At 38.8% G+C, this 19,074-nt stretch overlaps 1 protein-coding gene across 4 annotated transcripts; it reads right to left on the reverse strand.

The window, feature by feature from the left end:
- Positions 1 to 2,900: 2,900 nt before the first annotated feature.
- LOC145769896 (src substrate protein p85-like) lies at positions 2,901 to 18,652 on the reverse strand. Of its 4 annotated transcripts, XM_082581437.1 has the most exons (18): positions 18,513 to 18,652; positions 18,261 to 18,334; positions 17,827 to 17,913; positions 17,295 to 17,448; positions 14,245 to 14,355; positions 14,086 to 14,140; positions 13,734 to 13,844; positions 11,782 to 11,892; positions 10,809 to 10,919; positions 9,306 to 9,416; positions 8,361 to 8,471; positions 5,950 to 6,005; positions 5,723 to 5,783; positions 4,851 to 4,999; positions 4,674 to 4,772; positions 4,305 to 4,377; positions 4,113 to 4,229; positions 2,901 to 4,011 (listed from the first exon to the last, which is right to left on the reverse strand). In XM_082581437.1, the coding sequence occupies exons 1-18, from the start codon at positions 18,609 to 18,611 to the stop codon at positions 3,875 to 3,877; spliced, it is 1,827 nt and encodes a 608-aa protein (XP_082437563.1). In that variant the 5' UTR covers positions 18,612 to 18,652; the 3' UTR covers positions 2,901 to 3,874. The 4 variants fall into 4 exon arrangements, with proteins under 4 accessions (XP_082437563.1, XP_082437564.1, XP_082437567.1 ...); XM_082581438.1 differs by lacking the exon at positions 9,306 to 9,416; XM_082581441.1 differs by lacking the exons at positions 8,361 to 8,471; positions 9,306 to 9,416.
- Between the last annotated feature and the right edge of the window lie 422 nt (positions 18,653 to 19,074).

Genomic DNA, 19,074 nt, shown 5'->3' on the forward strand with positions numbered 1-19,074 from the left:
ACGTCCTGTCGACCAAATGTCTGTCGACCAAACGACCGTGCACCCTCTCATAGGACTTGCAAGTATGCGAAACTACCAGGAATCCCCTATCAAGCATTTGTCGATCCGACAATAAAAATTCAAAACCAACCAACCGACTTGACTTTTAAAAATTGGATTCAAGTCTTTCAGATGTTCCCCAGCGTAAATATATAAGCTACCAAGCACCGGTTTCCGAACTTTTTTTGTTGACGGAGCCCTTTGAAAACTTAAACACTCGCGGCGCCGTTACGAATTCAAAATTTTACGATATATTAAAATTAATTAAACCAATTAATTAAATTAAATTATTCGTTTTGGGTAGTTTGCGAGCTGTGTGTTTATTGAACAAGCGGTAGACCAACGGGATCCGCGAGGTCAGGTCAAAATAAAAACAATTATTATTTGAGCAAACCCACCATTGTGATATTGACATTGTTTTGAGGTTCTATTCCTCAGTCAAAAGCAAAGAAAGAAAAAAAATTATATGTTTGTGGCCAGGCGCGGATCTAGGAGTTTTTTTTGGGGGGGCCAGAAAATTTGAAAATGAATTAAAAAGTAAGAAAAAGAAAAAAACCGGTATGAACAACCAGTAGTGTAGCTAGGAATTTGGGGGCTTGAATTTTGAAAAATTACTTTGAATTTGGTGCATTCTGAGAGCATTTTCAACAAAAATATGGGTATAAATATTCCTGTGAAATGGTGCTGTCCGGTGGCATAGCAAAAGGATAAGATCATGTTTTCTTCGGCATTTTTTCGGTAATAAAGCTAAGTCTCTTTCTATGTTTTCTTGTTGCTAATTCCTGGCTGAGATGTTTGAATGTTTGGTATTGGCAAAACTCGCTCTTTTAATGCAGTTTCGCTTAAAATTAGGCAAACTTTGTTTTAGAGACATGGAGACTGAAAGCATCATTCTCAATATCGTAACGTCACGTCACACGCGTGCCAAAGGGGGGTTGTAAGTCCGCTGTGGGACTAATATCAGCTGTTTGGAAGCATATCAAACCATTCAACAATTTCTCACAAAATTTCGGGGGGGCCCGGGCCCCTTGGGCCCCCCATAGATCCGCGCCTGTTTGTGGCTTCAAACACAAGAATGGTGCATTTACTTACTTAATGGATGCTCTATCTTCCAAACTCTCCAAATCTGTTGGCATAGGCCTACTTTCTAAATTAAAACATTGTTTATCAACCACAGCTATGCTTCAGCTTTACTATTCTCTCGTGCATTCTTACCTAATATACGGACTGACAATTTGGGGGTCGTCATATAAAACACATATTGGAAAGCTTGGTGTTTTACAAAATAAGGCAGTCAAAGCTGTTGTGAAAGGCAAATGGGCTGACCATGCCACACCCTTTTATAAACAACTCAATATCCTAAAGTTAAAAGATCTGTAGCCTACAACTTTGATATTGCTAAATTTATGTAACGTACCAGTTTAGTTTTAACTCATTACCCGACTCTTTTTAAAACTACTTTAAAAAATGCAACGAAATTCACCACTTCAGCTACTACTCGAAACTCGACCAACCTAGATTACTATTATTATCGATACACCACCACAAAACTACAGCGCTCAATAAAATACTCTGGCGCAAAAATTTGGAATAACATACCAGATGAAATTCGCAAATCCTTCTTCGCAACCTTTAAAAGAATGTACAAAAAGAAAATTATTGACTCATATTAGGCAAATGCTAAACTACTAATCTGACTTGCAATTGTAACACAGGCTACTACGTTGGCCTACCTGAATTTTTTAAATTTATTATCTTCTTAGACAGCTTCACTGTTATTTATTTATTATTATGTCTTTTTCTCAATTAACCGATTATAATTAATGAGTTAAGGGGTTGCTGCTTGACTTGAAGACCTTGAATGGTCACTTCGCAGCCTCCCGCTGTTGTGATGCTTTCATCATTTATTTTTAATTGTTATCATTTCAACAGTTTTGCTATGTACCGTACATTGTGTTTTGACTTGTTGTGCATCTTTTTCGCAGCAGCTAATAAACATCTATCCATCTACTTACAAACAGAATAGTGGGCTATTAAAGTGAGTGCGTGTTGGTCGTTTCTGCCCGAATACCGAAGTTATGCTCCTCAAAACAAACCCAAACATCACATTAGGCTGAACGTAATTTTAATTTCGTTGAATTTCTTTTGGTGCTCCACAGCTTCTTTCGATTACAAAAGTGCTCGTAAGTTGAAAAAAGGTTGAAAAACACTGCAATAGACTATCGCATCACTTTATGCGAGAGAGGAGAACCGAGAAGAATGCAACAACTTTCACGGCACCCCAAGCAAAGTCTCGCGGCGCACCGGGGCGCCAAGTTTGGGGACCGCTGACTCATTAAATAGGGACTCGTTAACTCATTAATAGTTAACTTATAGGGACTCATTAAAAGTAAAGGTCCCATGTACTCAGATACTGAGCTTTGGGAAATGAGAAGATAAGGTTCTCATTATACTAAGCCTTCGGCACTAAGGAGAGTAGGGTGGCCAGTTCCTTTCTCTCGGCCGCCTTTACTTCAGCAACTACGCCCACCCAATTTATTACACCATGGGTAGGCTAAAAGTGAGCGCGGTTCTTCAACAACCAGCTGAAGCCGGGAGTCGAACCAGGTTTGCATAATTGGAAAGCCAACGCCTTATCCGTTGCGCCATCCCACCACCATTACGTCATTACAAATACGAAATGACATCAGAAATCTGGGCTGGGTAAACACATCAACAAATACCGTTGATTAAGCAAAAACAAACCAGCGACTTATTCCCACCGAAGTTGTCGAACAAGTTTGAATTCAAGAGACTCAGCCCTTGAAAGATCAATTACTTACTTCCCACAAGTCTTTCATTCCATCACAATGAAGTTCGTGTGATGTCACAATGCATTGTTTATTGCGAACTACTAAACATGATCAGTGCACCTGACCTAATAATCCACACGATAAAAACTGCACCAGAAAATTGTTTTGTGTTGAATCCAAGTAAGTTTCAAAAAACCTTGACAAGAATGATGATCGGTTCCCTCTCGTGCTAAAATTAAAGTTGGAACGATGGCGCCATCAAGTGTATATTAGCAGATGAAACTTTACAAAGATAAACATGCAGCAGTGAACCTCTCGCATAATTACAGCGTCAACAAACACTAACTTACTATGACGTCGAATGCCTTTCAAACAAAGTATTAAACACAAGTTAGGCCAGGAAGGCAACAGAAAGATCACACGAGAGTAAAAGGGCCAGGAGATGTGTCTATGAGGGGACATGAAACACGGGCCATATATACAAACACAAAATGTACAAAATATCAAATGCATGAGTTGAGGGCATCACATTAGATTCACCCAAAAGCTTCCAGACACTCAAACAAAGTTGTTGGGGATAGCGGTAAAGAAACAAGGTGCAACATTGTACAGGCAGAATCCATCACGGTTTATATGAAGTAATCTCCGACAAGCACCACTGATTGATATATGAGCATTAGAAGACAGTAATAAAACGTATATGAACATAATTCACGATCAGTTATAAAAACAATAGACGGTGTTACATTCAAGTGTTCAATATAATATATGTTTATATGTATTATGTATACAGCTTCAAACATGAATGTCAATATGCAAAACAGGGAAACGATTCTGAAAGAAATGGGCTAATCCAGACCTGAACTGTGATTGGTGGGATCAGCTCAAAATGAACTTATTCATTATTCTAATTGAATAATTTCCTTCTTCAAACCCACGGAGGCTAGTCTCTGACGGAGAGGCAAATTGTCTGGCTTTGCAGACAGAGAAAGGTTCTCAGATTTCAAAACAATTCTTCTCAAGGTTACACTCAACCAAAATAGCTACTGGATCAATTCGACGTAATTGGCGGGAAAAAGTCCGGTTATTCCCCTGCACGTGCCCCTCCACCAACCCTCGTCTACCTGGTCAATGTTCGTGATGACCTCATCAGGATCAAAGGTGATTTCGTCATCGCCATCTGAAATGACACCACAACCCATCAATGACGTCAATGAAGTTATTTACATAAATTTTCCATTTGTGGCAAAGTTTCAGCGCACGTTATTTCCAGCCACTCACCAGCCTGGTAATCGAACACGGCCCGTGCACACATGCCATCGCCCCCGCTCCCACCAACCGCGTCGTATGTAGGCTCCTCTGTGGTCTGGTAGAGGGCCTGGTCGTCCTGTTTGGCTTCTGTGGAGACAAGAAATCAAATAACGTTTGGCATGCATCTCATCAAAGAGGCTGTGATGTCACCAGGCCGCTCACCTGCGTAGTCATACGGTTGTTGATCAGCTTGATAGTAGTCGTTCGTCGAGTACTCGGGTTCGGGCTCGTAAGCCTGAAATGCAAACTAATGTGAGCGTAACCAGTGCAAAGTGTAGCCTATTATAAAAGGCCCAAATAAAAATTGTATACACTATTCTTTCTGTTGATTGCTAAAAAGTTTAAACCAAAGGAAATAAAGCCACGGTGCAATTGATCATTTGGTATGTTCTTAGCGTTTCAAGTTTAGTCGTCGGCTTCAAGGAGCATACAACGCAGATACAGCCACATAATATCAATTCCTTGAGATTATATACAGGCAACAGAAGAAACAGGCAAATCCCATTGCGACACCATGTCCCAACGTCTAACCTCTTGTTGTTGGTCCCTTTTCTGTTCTTCCATTTCTCTTTCGTATCTTTCTCTTTCTTCTCTCATTTTTCTTTGTTCTTCCGTTCTCTTCTCTTCCTCCTGTGAAATTTAAGTTTGTTTTCTTGAAAAAGAAAGCAATGCATTCAACACAACTTACATACTTGTCACGTCACAAACCTGCTGCCTTTGAGTTGCTTCTTTCTTTTCTCTTTCTTCTCTCACTTTCCTCTTTGCTCTCTCTTCTTCAGCTTTTCTCCGACTCTCCTCCTCACCGGCCATCGCAAGGTTTTCAAACTTGCTCCGCAAGCCACCAGCGTTTCCAGCAACTGAAACAAAATTATTTGATGGTTAGATTCAATTTTCTGGGTTTAAATTAATATTCTGAATCCGGTGGTGTTGCTTGTTGCAGTATGCTTGCAGCACTGGGCGAAGCCTCCACCACAGCTCATTCAAAACTAGCATCATCAGAGACATTTTTTTACTTGTAGTAACCTAATAATGTGACAAGTGCAAAAACGCCATTGAAAAGCACTTTTCTACTTGTAGCACACACCACCACTTTGACACAGCACAAATAGAACTCAAGCTCGGTTCCCTGCTAGGTTGCACCCATGAGTGAAATGCATCTTTCCAGCAGCAGCACGAATTGGTCGTGAATGTATTGCATCCGGGCGGAGTATCATCAACAAGACAACTGCTTCTATCATCAATCAATCATTTTATTTTCGTCAATAACGCGTCCGGAACAAAAATAAAGATACAACTAGTTACAATAGTCCAAATACCAGCAAACGGAAAAGGTGGCAAAACCTTAAAAGGTTTAAAACATGCCCGAATAGTGGTTTATGGACTGGAGTAGGTAGGGCGGGTAGGCCTATATGTCTATAGCTAGCACGGCCACAAAACTCCCCAAAAAAAAAAAACAAACAGCAAAAATACAACAAAAACAAACAGAAGCACAAATGCAGCGTTAGGCCAAAAGAATCCCTTCTAGACTTTCACACAACACGTGCCAACCTTTCGCATCTTAAGATGATGACATCACTCACCAGGGGTGGCTTTCCTGTATGAAGTTGTTCTTTCCCCCATGTCTTCAAACGATCCAGCAGACTGTCAAATTATGAACAAACGTTATACATTTCAGACACGGAATACAATCAACTACACATTTCTATGGATTCCTTATTGCAGGAATTGTGAATAATTCAAAGCCTCTGTTGAAATAAAGCAAGGGATGACCTATGGCTGCATAGAAACCAGTTAATGTTTAAGATACCTGGTCCACTCTGTCCTTCTCAACGCCGTACTTGCCTCCAAATCCTCGGGAATAATCTGGGAATGCAGAAACAAAATGTTGAATAAATATTAGGGTGTTTCATTTTTTCACCATTTTTGAAATTCAAAATGCCTGGGGTCCCATCTGGTGGTATTTGGGGAAAAAAGTTTACACCCCAAATTTTTTTCAATTATGACGTCATATTGAGGTGGTCCACGAGGTTTGAAATTTTTGGGCCTCAAAATCTCGAAATTTGGCCGTATCTCCGGAACCGCTCATCATAGATCGACAAAATTAGTATCAAAATGCGCAGAAGGGTCGGTTTCCTATACTTGATGTAGAGAATATTAAGGTCTATCTGCTTCAGAAAAAAACTTACTTAAAAAAATCTGATTTTTGGTCTATTTTCTCTTGATGAACAGAGATCAGGTGATCAAGATAAAAGTTTTTCTGTATTTTCCACTTTTGGAAGCTGTTATTGCGTAATAATAGTTGGTGTTAATGTTTCAGTACTGGGCTTGTCTAGTCTTGCTATCTGGTTAAGCAAAGCCCTATCTTGCATTGCTCCGGGACCCTTCTTGGCGCTGTCCACAAAAGAAATGACATGGAAAAGATATATTTCGTTGATGTGGAACATGCATTCAATGGTATGAATATCATGACCAATTTCATCATTAAAATAATTGACCAGTCGAGTATTCTCCGGACTTTTTTTCCTGTGTTGAGAGCAGTCGTATCAGCCACGACTGAATATACTTGGGATAGGTGAACTTTGCAAGCCTCCTGGATGACGGTGCCAAAAATCAGTTCTGCAGTGACCGACACACTTTTGGGAAAACTTTTAACAGCAAGCACACTTTCGTGCTTCATGCCATTATCATCAACAAGTTGACCCAAGAAGACGCATCGATTTATTTTATCGACAACGCGCCCATCATAACATAACTGAACGGCAGAAGCTGAGTTGAGAAGGTTCTCACTTTCCATCAGAGATTTTTCTCTCGTTTTTTGTCGTTGGCGGTATACTGTCGAAGGCGATGCAGCAGCAGCTACTTGATCTTTTCCAAGAACCGACCTCATAAGGTCTGACTGCTGGCGTACCGAAGTCATCCTACGATCAGCAAGTACACAACTTCTATCATTTATTGAAAAATAATGTACTTTCTTGTACACTTTTCCCCAAACAGTTGGTTTCAGAGGCTCGTATTCCTTATCATCTTCCCAATTCATTTCCCCATCAGAGTCGCTTTCGCTACTGTGTAGACATCTAACTACTTCATTTCTTTTTCTCTGTTTCAAACATAGCAGTGCCGATGCTTTGGCAGATTGTATGCCAGAAGTTCTAGGTTTCTCTGTTTGCTGAGCACTGGAAGACCAGCTTTGTTCCATATGCCAACTACATCTTTCAGCAGTTCATCTTTCAAATCTTGGAAATGGGGCATTTTCTTCAAAAACTTAGGATTCGTTTCGACTACTTTCTTCCTCAAGTAAAAATAGTGGCTGACTATATCTGAATTAAGGAGAAGCACATTTCTCTCCAATTCCATGAAGTTTTGCATCGACTTACTAATACCTGACCTTAATGCCATAATGACACTTAATTTAAAGCAGGTGAGCAGCATACCTCTTCCTCAACGGTTACATAATAATATAATAGTAATACCTTCAAATTACCATTTCATCTTTTGCAAAACCAACAAGGACTATTATAACGCAATAGCAGCTTCCAAAAGTGGAAAATACAGAAAAACTTTTATCTTGATCACCTGATCTCTGTTCATCAAGAGAAAATAGACCAAAAATCAGATTTTTTGAAATAAGTTTTTTTGTGAACCACATAGACCTTAATATCCTCTACATCAAGTATAGGAAACCAACCCTTCTGCGCATTTTGATACTAATTTTGTCGATCTATGATGTGTGGTTCCGGAGATACGGCCAAATTTCGAGATTTTGAGGCCCAATTTTTTTAAACCTCGTGGACCACCTCAATATGACGTCATAATTGAAAAAATTTGGGGTGTAAACTTTTTTCCCCAAATACCACCAGATGGGACCCCAGGCATTTTGAATTTCAAAAATGGTGAAAAAATGAAACACCCTAATAAATATGCAAACTTTAAATTTTCAATATACGCCACATTTTGATTCGCAGGCATCGATGAACTTGACATCCCCCACACGAACATGCTTCATTCGAAAACAGCAAGACAATGACGTCATTGTGCAACAGTGCTTGACAACAAACATGATCTGGATTGTTCAACCAGGTGCTATCACGTCTCCTGCTTCTGTTATAGCTACAACGAAACTATAGCTCGTTAGAATGTTTTCAATATCATTTTGCAGCCAATAAAAACAAATAAGTGCATACCCCCCTCACACACACTTAACAATCAACAATTTGGAACCTTTCTGTGATTGGTGCTTGGACAATGCTTCTTGATCTTCAAATCCGTGCGCCGCCTCATCTTGGCGATCCTTCTGAACTCCGTACTTGCCACCAAAGCCGGCCGAGTAATCTTAACCATGCACAACACCATGCGTGACGTGTCAGCAATCACTGGGGATGGTTGGCAACCACTAGGGATGATTGGCAACCACTAGAGATGGTTGGCAACCATTAGGGATGGTTGGTAACCACTAGGGGTGGTTGGCAACCACTGGGGATGGTTGGCAACCACTAGAGATGGTGGGCAACCAGACAATACAATGGTCAACTTCACAAACATCTTCAAGCCGTGGGTCAGAATGATGACCTACAAGCGCAGGAATTAGTTTCAAAGATAATCGCGACATTCTGTGGATATGAACAAACTTGATAAAATTATTTTTCAACATACAAAAACGTCCGGGAAAGAATATGTAACGTTACCCAATACCCAGTGAAGTTGACAACTCTGTTGCCTGGCAGCTTGCTTTGACAACAATGAACATGTACGAACACTCGAACAGTGACAACAATCGAAACGTGGCGACGATGCTTCAAATCTATACGGACGCAGATCTCTCAATAGAGCGGAGCGGATTGTTGACAGTTGGGCCTCCTAATTCCTTTTTACACCTTTAACGCCGCTGTCACTTTACGTTGAAATGTATAAAAACTAATAAAAGCTTAATTTTGAGACAATGTATGTAACTTGTTATAGCTGGGAACATCGGTGTTTGTAACAAGCATGTGAATACTTCACGTAGAGGTATGAAACACTGCCAGTTACGTTCTGTGCTATGAAACAACTTAGCAGAAGACATCGCTGTTTCGACCACTGGGTGTCGTCAGTGTCGCGTTCATTGTGACGACATAGACAGTTTATTCAGTCAGTGATTAAATTCAAACATTTCCAAACCCAGTTCACCTTTCTGAGACTCGTGCTTAGCGAGATCTTCATGATGCTCCCAGCCATGAGCAACTTTGTCCTGGCGATCTTTCTGCACGCCAAACTTACCACCGAAACCAGCCGAGTAATCTACCAAACAACAATGAACTGACAACATGCCATGCATCAGGTCAGCACCATGGTGTGACATTATTTCATGTAAACATATGAGATGGTACTGACACATATGTTATGTAAGCATGAGAATAAAGGATTCTGACACACAAGGGAGTTACAACACTTGTTTTCCACGCGATAAGTTGAAAGGTACAGTCGTGCCGAACCAGGCCTCGAAATATCCGGCGGTCATGACCTCCGGAATGACCTCAAATGTCTGCCGAAGGCGACTCATTGGTCGATCATAAATGACCGCCGCAAAATTCTTGACAAAAATAGAGCTAATGCAGCAAAAATATATTTTAAACTTGAATTCTTACAATTGTTTGTTTAACGCGAACAAATACGGAGCTGAAACAATAATAGTACAGGCAATTGCTTTAAACATCACATTAGAGTGGCGTGGTTATTAACGAGCTGATGGCAAAAGTAGCCATTTTTACATTATTTCAACGCCTTGCAATGTTGCCTTGAAATAAAGTTGTCTGGACTTTTCGGCAGGATATGTATTCTAATTTTAACAATGAGGATTATTGCGTTACATTGATCGTTTGTTAAAAAGAAACGTCACAGAGAAGCAAGTCTCAGCTGGGTTCCGCACGTGCTTGGGCGGATGTGGCGAGTGGCCACCTCATTCACACTGATACTGATAGAAATAGAATCTCTGCACAGAAGGGAGGGTGTTGGACACATTTGTCTGACACCATTAGATAGAAATAGAATTTCTGGTGAAACTGCTGTATTTTACGAATAAGGTTCAGATGAATTGAGTATAGCAACAAACAGCTTATAGAAATGCAACGTTATTCGATCGCGTTTTGTGCAAAATCTAAATGCAAAAAATATGTCGGTTGAGATATTAAATGTCCAGTACTAAAAGGGCCAGTCGGGAAGGACATGCTTGACCGCCGGAAAAAAGTACAAATTTCGCGGCCTGCGAAACCATAATGCAAATTATATTGAAATCTTTACCTTACAGCAGAGGTGCTTAAAGTTTGACTTAGAAACAATACTCCCAGGGGCATACTGAGATGTTGGGGCTATTCAACAGTGTTGGGCAGTAAACAAACATCAGAGCACCAGAATTAAACTGGTTTGCATTGTATTATAGTGGCATTGAATGTCTGGTGTGTTCATATCAAAAAAATATACTTTTCAGATTCTGATCTTCAGAACAACCTTGTAAAAACGCAAAAAAAATCAAATTTTAGTTTTTATATTTTAAAAGAGGTAGGCAAGATTGAAAAAAAATCGATTCGAGGGTATAACGCTAAAACTTTAAGGGCCACTGCCTTAGAAAGTAATGTTTTATTAAGTATGAAAGTTAACATAGAAAAGACTGGTTGGTTAGGAGCATGGCGTCACCTTTCTGCGACTCGTGCATTGCCAGAGCCTGTTGTTCGTCCCATCCTAAAGCGGATTGATCCTGTCTGTCCTTCTGGACGCCGTATTTTCCGCCAAATCCGGTAGAATAATCTGAAACATGCAGTGTTCAAACTGTTCATGCAGTGAAGCAACAGCCAATCAACTATCTCATAATGACCATGCAATGCATTGTGGAAGTGCGACACGGGCTGAGGTAGCTTTTACAGTGCAAAGTGGGCTTTATTTATTATGCTGATAGATTAATCCGTGCTTGATAAATCAACTTCCGTTCCAAGCGTCCGGAATGTGGTAAGAGACGCATTTTATAACCGGCACCGGAGAAATTCTACGGGTTTGGAGAATTAGCATGAGCGTAATGAATAAAATGCAGCACAGTTTATGTATTTTAGATGCTTGCTCTTGAAGGTTATTCTGCCTTTCAGTGAGTAAAACCTCAACATTGTTAAATTACATATGACCAAGTTTAGAAATTAATCGTCGGTGACAATGTCGCATTGTTTCCGTAATAAGTACCACGCAAGAATCAGGTTAACTCACGTTGCGCGTCATCAAACTGTTATTATAATTCCAAATTTGTACACACTGCGACAATATTTTGTATGTTGAGTGATGTAGCCAACGTGGTGTTGTTTTTCAATAATTCATTTTGTGTGATGGCTGTTGTGGATTTGAGTTTCAATGAACTTTGTGTATGATGCAAATAAATAACTTCAGCTAAAATTATGTCGATGTAGCCGCACTTGAATGTTCAATGTGCGCTTTAAAACAAAATAGCGTCTCTAAACGACTTGGATTCAATGGATTTAGCATGCGATGTATATGCAGTGTACCATTATCATCTCCAGTGATTTATACTCCAGTGTCCATTTATTTCAGATCATATACGCAACACATCCACACAATCTACATGGATGAAGAAGTCCTTGATAAACCTTGAACGACAGCGGCTCACCTTTCTGAGATTCGTGCTTAGCGAGATCTTCATGATGCTCCCAGCCATGAGCAACTTTGTCCTGGCGATCTTTCTGCACGCCGAACTTACCACCGAAACCTTGAGCATAATCTGTACAAGAACATCATGATCATGTTGAGATTGAAAACATCGACAAAATCCACAAGTTGTTTCTCATCTTGTAGATAGAGTTGGGTTGTAATATTTGATCCTTCATAATTATTGTCCATTGTTCAACCAATAACCGTAAGACACAAAGCCCTTATTTCACGAAATGATAATACAGCAAACCACTTGCACAAACTACCACAGATCAAGTACAGTGAATATAAAAGACTTTTTCAAGTAACTTCTAACAAGATTAACCCGGAATGGCTCGTTTCGGTGAGTCCGATCCCTTAATGGGGGATTTTTTCATTTTTTTTTATAATTATCGGGTACCGTAGCCTAATTATCATTGCCGTTTTAGGGTTAGGGGTTAGAGGTTAGAAACTCACCGAATAGTAGCAGACCCAGATTAACCATACATGTAGCTAACTAATAGATAGATTTTGATTAATTGTCATTATGGTATTAAGGTCAGTTAACATAATATCAAGTTTTAAACAACAGAAAGGTTTTTTTTGCTGGAAATTGTTTATGGGGCCCTATTTTTCGTATTGTTTCCCGACCAGTTCTTATTTCTCCCGGAGGCCCTGTATTGTATATACAACATAGGGCGCTATTGGGACGTGACACTGATAATGGGATCAAGAATGTTAATCAAATATCTTCAGTATCTTAAAAACAGCACAATATGGTATTATATGGGGTGGATAGAAAACATTGCCAAATTTAAAACCCACCCTACTCCTGAATGGATCCTTTTAAAGAACCTTAAACATGGGAGCAAGTCTTTTAGATTCGTCTTCAATTTTGCCATGAGGCACCTTTTAGATCGCTTGATGAGAACGGTATACGATCGCCAGTTGAAACATTGATTGCGGTACGAATATGAAATAGATGTTGCCAAAGGTCTAGAGTTGCAATTCTCTGGCCGGAACATCCTGACTCTGGCAAAACTGTTGCATCCGGTGCATCACTAGTATTGATTAACAAGTGCAGAAACAAAGATATTTTATAGTTTCGGAAGAGAGTTTTATTTTTTTGTACCAAAGACTATTTGTAAATATGTGAAATATATTGTTATAATTAGGGCAAGTTTTTGCAACTTTTGCAACTTTTTTTTACAGCTTCCGGCAGCTTCCTAAATACTCAGAATTTATGTAGTATGATGTTTTAAGTTGTTTGTAGGAATTTTATATTGCAACTTTTTGCAACTTTTTTCTATTTTTCATGCAACTTTTTACTGCAACTTTTATCAAGTATTGAGCAAAATGTAAAGGAGTGATTTAAAAAACATGTTATAAAACTGTTTCTAGTACAGTATGGTTCTATTCTCTTTGATTTGCACAACAAAAGCTATGTGATGGATTAGCTGCATCTCAATGTTATCTATGACGCAACAGTTTGCTTGCAAGCTAGAAGTTCAACAACCTCAGCCAAGCACGACAGCGCCCGAATTAAATTAGAAGTGGAAGTATGACTTGGCTTTTGGCCAAGCCCGCATAAACGGAAACAGGTTGTGTCTAGTCTTTCGAAGTAAATGAATGGTAAAAAGGTAAATAAATAAATGCAACTTTTTACTGCAACTTTTGTTAAAATTAAGTGCAACTTTCTCATGTTTTTAGTGCAACAAAAACTTGCCCTAGTTATAATGCTCAGCCCTGTTGTGTCGTTGTGACTTTCCTGTCTTCAGTATAAATATATTTTAGTCAACCAAGCAGCAGAGAAATAAATGAAAATTACAAAAAGTAACAGATGTGATACAAAATTGGGAATGAGACTGTTCAGGCATTGCTACCACCACATGTTGAAAATGATATCCAGCTTAACCAACTGAACTCCCCTACCTTTCTGGGACTCGTGTTGGCTTAGTCGGGCTTGATAGTCGTAGCCGACCGCAGAACTGTCCACGTGATCCCTCTGGACGCCGTACTTCCCGCCAAAACCAGTGGAATAATCTGGGTCGAAAAGTAACAATCCTCATCCTAATGCACGGGTGAAACGTTGGAATTACTCTACACTTAAATTATGTCTGCCGGGAGATGCTTAATCAACCACTAAGTATAACTAGTTCAGTTTGTCTTCAAGATCACTGCTGGATACAGTTTCACATTGGACACCAATGAGCAAACACTGACGTCATAAAACAAACTTTCGTTTGTTGGACAACAAACCCATCGTTGGGAGAAAGCTACTAACCTTTTTGTGACTCGTGTTTTGCTCTTTCCACTTGGTAATCATAACCGAGGGCCGACTGTAAGAGAAGTTTGGTAGAAGAACATTAGCTAAGATTTGACGCTTCAACCAGATGTAGCAATTTTACCTGGCAGACATAAAACAAACAGCACAACAACCCACTTTGTCAACGTTTTCTTTTTGCACTCCAAACTTCCCACCAAATCCTTTTGAAGCATCAGTTTGAGATTCATGCTTTGCCAAGCTTTCTTGGTAAGAATAATCCACCGCAGACTATCACAAACACAAGAATTACAAAACAAAAAGCTTCAATTATATATAAAATAGACTGGCCCAAAAAAAAGAAAAATCGGAAATGTCATGCTCCACAAGCATTTTCTTGTTGCATTTAACCTAAAACTTACTCCTGCCAATTTTTTTTCGATTTGAAGAATGTTTGGAGGTAACTCATAACTTTACATTTTAGGGGAAAGTAGGCGAATTTACGAAATTTGATGCATTTCCAAAATTTTAACAAAATTTTCCTTCATTTTCAGTTGTTTAGTATAGTACATTGCATATTGGAAATTTATAAGGATAATATTTTATTCTGTGTTTGATCATGCCATCCAAAACTAGAAGTTCTCCAGAAATTTGGATGCTGGGGCATTTCCAAGAAGATATTACCTCTTCCGGATTACCAACAAATAAAGAGGTCCTTCGAAAATCTATGTTTCAGCATCAAGAAAAAGGCTTGTGTATAAGTGAAAGTGCTAAAGTTGCAGAAAATGCAACAGTTAGTTTCTGGAACAAGGCACATATACCTACCCAAAGAATTGGTTCTGCTATCAGAAAATTTAACAAACTTCTCAAATATTATCATGCTATTAAAAGCCAACCAGCTCAAACAGCACGACTGCTATAGAGCAAAGGAGGGATTATTCAAAGCCGATTTAGATAATCTATTTGATATCTCAGCAAAAAATTGGGAAACAACAATGTAAATGAAGAAGACAAGAAATTCCTGCATATGCAGCAGATTGATACCACTAGCTGCAGCATGGCTGGAATTGATGGCACAGAGTCACATAAACGAATGCAAAGTGAAGCATTTGCATGCCAGATGCAGCGCTCAGCAACCGACAGCCAACAAACTGTACCACTTGCTGAAATCTTATCAGAGTCTGGTAATTCAACTGAATCATCAGAAGATGATTTCAACCAAGCAGCAAGCACTGCCATCAACTTCAACTTCGAAGATTAGAGTTGTCACCAGTAAAGTTGCAGCTTCTCTGGATCGCACCAATGTTTCAGACCGTAATGCAATGTTCATTATGGGAGCATACACCCAGGCCATGGGCTATAATCTAAATGATGTCGTTCTCAGGGAACACTATTAAAAGATCTGTATTGTAACACGTAAAGAAACAGCTGCATCAATCAAGGCACAGTTCACACCGAAAATCCCACTTGTTCTGCACTGGGATGGAAAATTATTGCAGTACTCAGTAGTGTCAAAAACGAGCCCTTGAATTTTATCTTTTAGCTTCCACTCTTCAAGTGCATTTAAGCATGAATCAGCTTGTGTTTTCCCAGTGCCTCTACCAATTTTTGGTACACCAAGAAGCTGCTCTACTTCTGTTCCTCCAGTGACTGGGATAGCAATGCAATCTACCATTCCCTGGCCACTAGCATCGAGTAATAATTTTCCATCCCAGTGCAGAACAAGTGGGATTTTCGGTGTGAACTGTGCCTTGATTGATGCAGCTGTTTCTTTATGTGTTACAATACAGATCTTTTAATAGTGTTCCCTGAGAACGACATCATTTAGATTATAGCCCATGGCCTGGGTGTATGCTCCCATAATGAACATAGCATTACGGTCTGTAATATTGGTGCGATCCAGAGAAGCTGCAACTTCACTGGTGACAACTCTAATCGTTGAAGTTGATGGTAGTGCTTGCTGCTTGGTTGAAATCATCTTCTGATGATTCAATTGAATTACCAGACTCCGATAAGATTTCAGAAAGTGGTACAGTTTGTTGGTTGCTGAGCGCTGCATCTGGCATTCAAATGCTTCACTTCGCATTCGTTTATGTGACTCTGTTTGTGCCATCAATTCCAGCCATGCTGCAGCTAGTGGTATCAATCTGCTGCATATGCAGGAATTTCTTGTCTTCTTCATTTTACATTGTTGTTTCCCAATTTTTTGCTGAGATATCAAATAGATTATCTAAATCGGCTTTGAATAATCCCTCCTTTGCTCTATAGCAGTCGTGCTGTTTGAGCCGGTTGGCTTTTAAAGCATGATAATTTTGAGCAGTTTGTTAAATTTTCTGATAGCAGAACCAATTCTTTGGGTAGGTATATTGTGCCCTGTTCCAGAAACTAACTGTTGCATTTACTGCAACTTTAGCACTTTCACCTATGCACAGACCTTTCTCTTGATGCTGAAACATGGATTTTCGAAGGACCTCTTAATTTGTTGGTAATCCGGAAGAGGTAATATTTTCTTGGAAATGCCCCAGCATCCAAATTTCTGGAGAACTTCTAGTTTTGGATGGCATGATCAAACACAGAATAAAATATTATCCTTATAAATTTCCAATATGCAATGTACTATACTAAACAACTGAAAATGAAGGAAAATTTTGTTAAAATTTTGGAAATGCATCAAATTTCGTAAATTCGCCTACTTTCCCCTAAAATGTAAAGTTATGAGTTACCTCCAAACATTCTTCAAATCGAAAAAAAATTGGCAGGAGTAAGTTTTAGGTTAAATGCAACAAGAAAATGCTTGTGGAGCATGACATTTCCGATTTTTATTTTTTTTGGGCCAGTCTAATATAAAACCTAGCAACAATTTGCAAAAGGTACAGTAGTTTAAAGCAGTGTTTCTTATTTCTTAATTTAGTATCCCTGTCAACAGGTTTGAACAGTGCTGCACTCACTAAAATTGTTGATGCTGAAGTAACACAATGTATTGTGTTTCAATGTAGCTAATTTATTGTGAATTTGGCTGTTGTCATATATTAATATGCCGCACTCATTGAAATAAATACCAACATCACCAGGGGTGTTAGTGCTCCTGGTTGAAAAACGCTGCTTTAAAGTATATATATATAAGTGAATAATGTTTGACATATGCTCTACTTTCAACAAGAATGGATAAAAAATGTCACTTTTCTAATTGTTCCACCCTGGCAGTCTGTCATAAGCAGTAAAGCATTTACCTTATCCACTCTGTCCTTTTGCACTCCATACTTTCCTCCAAAACCTTTTGCAGCATCAACTTGTGAGGCATGAGCGGCAAGTTTGGAATGATACGAGGCATCCACTGCAGATTTGTCCATGCGATCTTTCTGCACACCAAACTTGCCCCCATAGCTGATAACAGTAAATGCACCAAAGATAATTGTCAATGCTACGGGTATAAGATGAAAATCTGCACAAGGCAAGATATACTCAATGGGTGAAGTAAAACTCGCAAACAAGTAGTCTCATAGTGAGATCTCAATGCGACAGACAGGTCATGTCAATTGTTTAGCCCCAAGTCGGCTGCATCAAAATGTTGTGAGCCCAAGACCCAAATGTAAACAGACAATTGTATATTATTAACAATGCCAGTGAAAGTTGATTAATCTTTATTTAATTTATAATATTCTGATATGATAAAGAAAACAGAGTTTTTATGATCACAATAGAAAAATACTTTCTCCACAAGTAAATATAAACTTAAAATGATGAATACAAATCAATGCTAACCCATACGATGCCTTAGGGCCTTCTTCTAACTGCTTTTTCTTGTTTGTTGAATCATCTTCCTTGACATCAGCACAAAGTTTCTTGATGCTATTGACATGAAAAAATAAGTTATAAACAACAATAATAAATATATGGAAATATAGGCTATCTAGGGTAATAAATACAATAACAGTCTTGCTGGTCAAGTTTTTTAAAGAGAATGAAAATGAATTAAATTCTATTTTTATTCCATTAAAACACCTAGGTATTTAAAACTAATCAAAACTGTTTAGTGGTAATTCCAAAGCAAGATAACAAAATGAAGAAAACTGAACAAGGAATTGTCTGGAAAAGCACTACCGGTGATTGCTACAAGTATTGTCCAATCTACTACAAGTTCAAGAAAAAACACCAAGTCTACAAATAATTAAAACAACAATTCAATAGTCATTAACCTGATATGCTCGACTCTTCCTGAACCTTCCACAGTTTTTGACCCCCATCTCTGTTCTTGCTCCGATACTTCATTCTTTAAAATAAATAGTTCAACTTCAATTGGTTAAGTAGAACAGGTATTCATACACAAGTCCAAATCCAATACAATACCAAAATCAAACAGTTAAATACACTGTTACTCAATTAACAATGCGTTCATAACGCATACTATTCCCATAGTTTTCAATGTTATGCAGTGCAAGTTACTTTACCACAAAGTCTGCATCTGTTTCCCAATCATCATCATCATTGTCTTCAATTTTCGGCCGAGTAATATCCTGTGCAGTGTTTCCTACAGCCGACCTCCACATTATAGAAGTGCAAAAAAATAAGTTTTATAAAATCTATAAACTCTGAAGAATAAATAAAATATGTGATACAAAATAATACAATATCAAAAACAAAGAGGAATTGACCAAAACATGTGGATTGAAGTGTGTGAACAGTAAAGCAAAGGTAAAGTAGTTTCACCCTATATGTTTGGTCGAGTCCTGTCTTTGTCATGAGTTACCAGAGGGGGACTTGTATACCAGCTCCAAATATTTTAATTGTCCACCCAATAGTCGCATGGTGAGTTTTGATGTTGTGTCCCTCCATTTACTAACGTGCCTCTGAAAGAAACTATTACTATAATATAGTTGCTGACCATTGTTTTAGTGAAAACCAACATAATCGACCGCCCATTGCAAAAAAATCCTTTATAAAATTATTGCATTTAGCCACAGAAGGCATGTTCTTGTACAACAATAGCTCGTTTCAACAGATAGATGGCGT

Source organism: Aplidium turbinatum, chromosome 5, assembly GCF_918807975.1.
Source record: "Aplidium turbinatum chromosome 5, kaAplTurb1.1, whole genome shotgun sequence".
Classification (NCBI taxonomy): domain Eukaryota; kingdom Metazoa; phylum Chordata; class Ascidiacea; order Aplousobranchia; family Polyclinidae; genus Aplidium; species Aplidium turbinatum.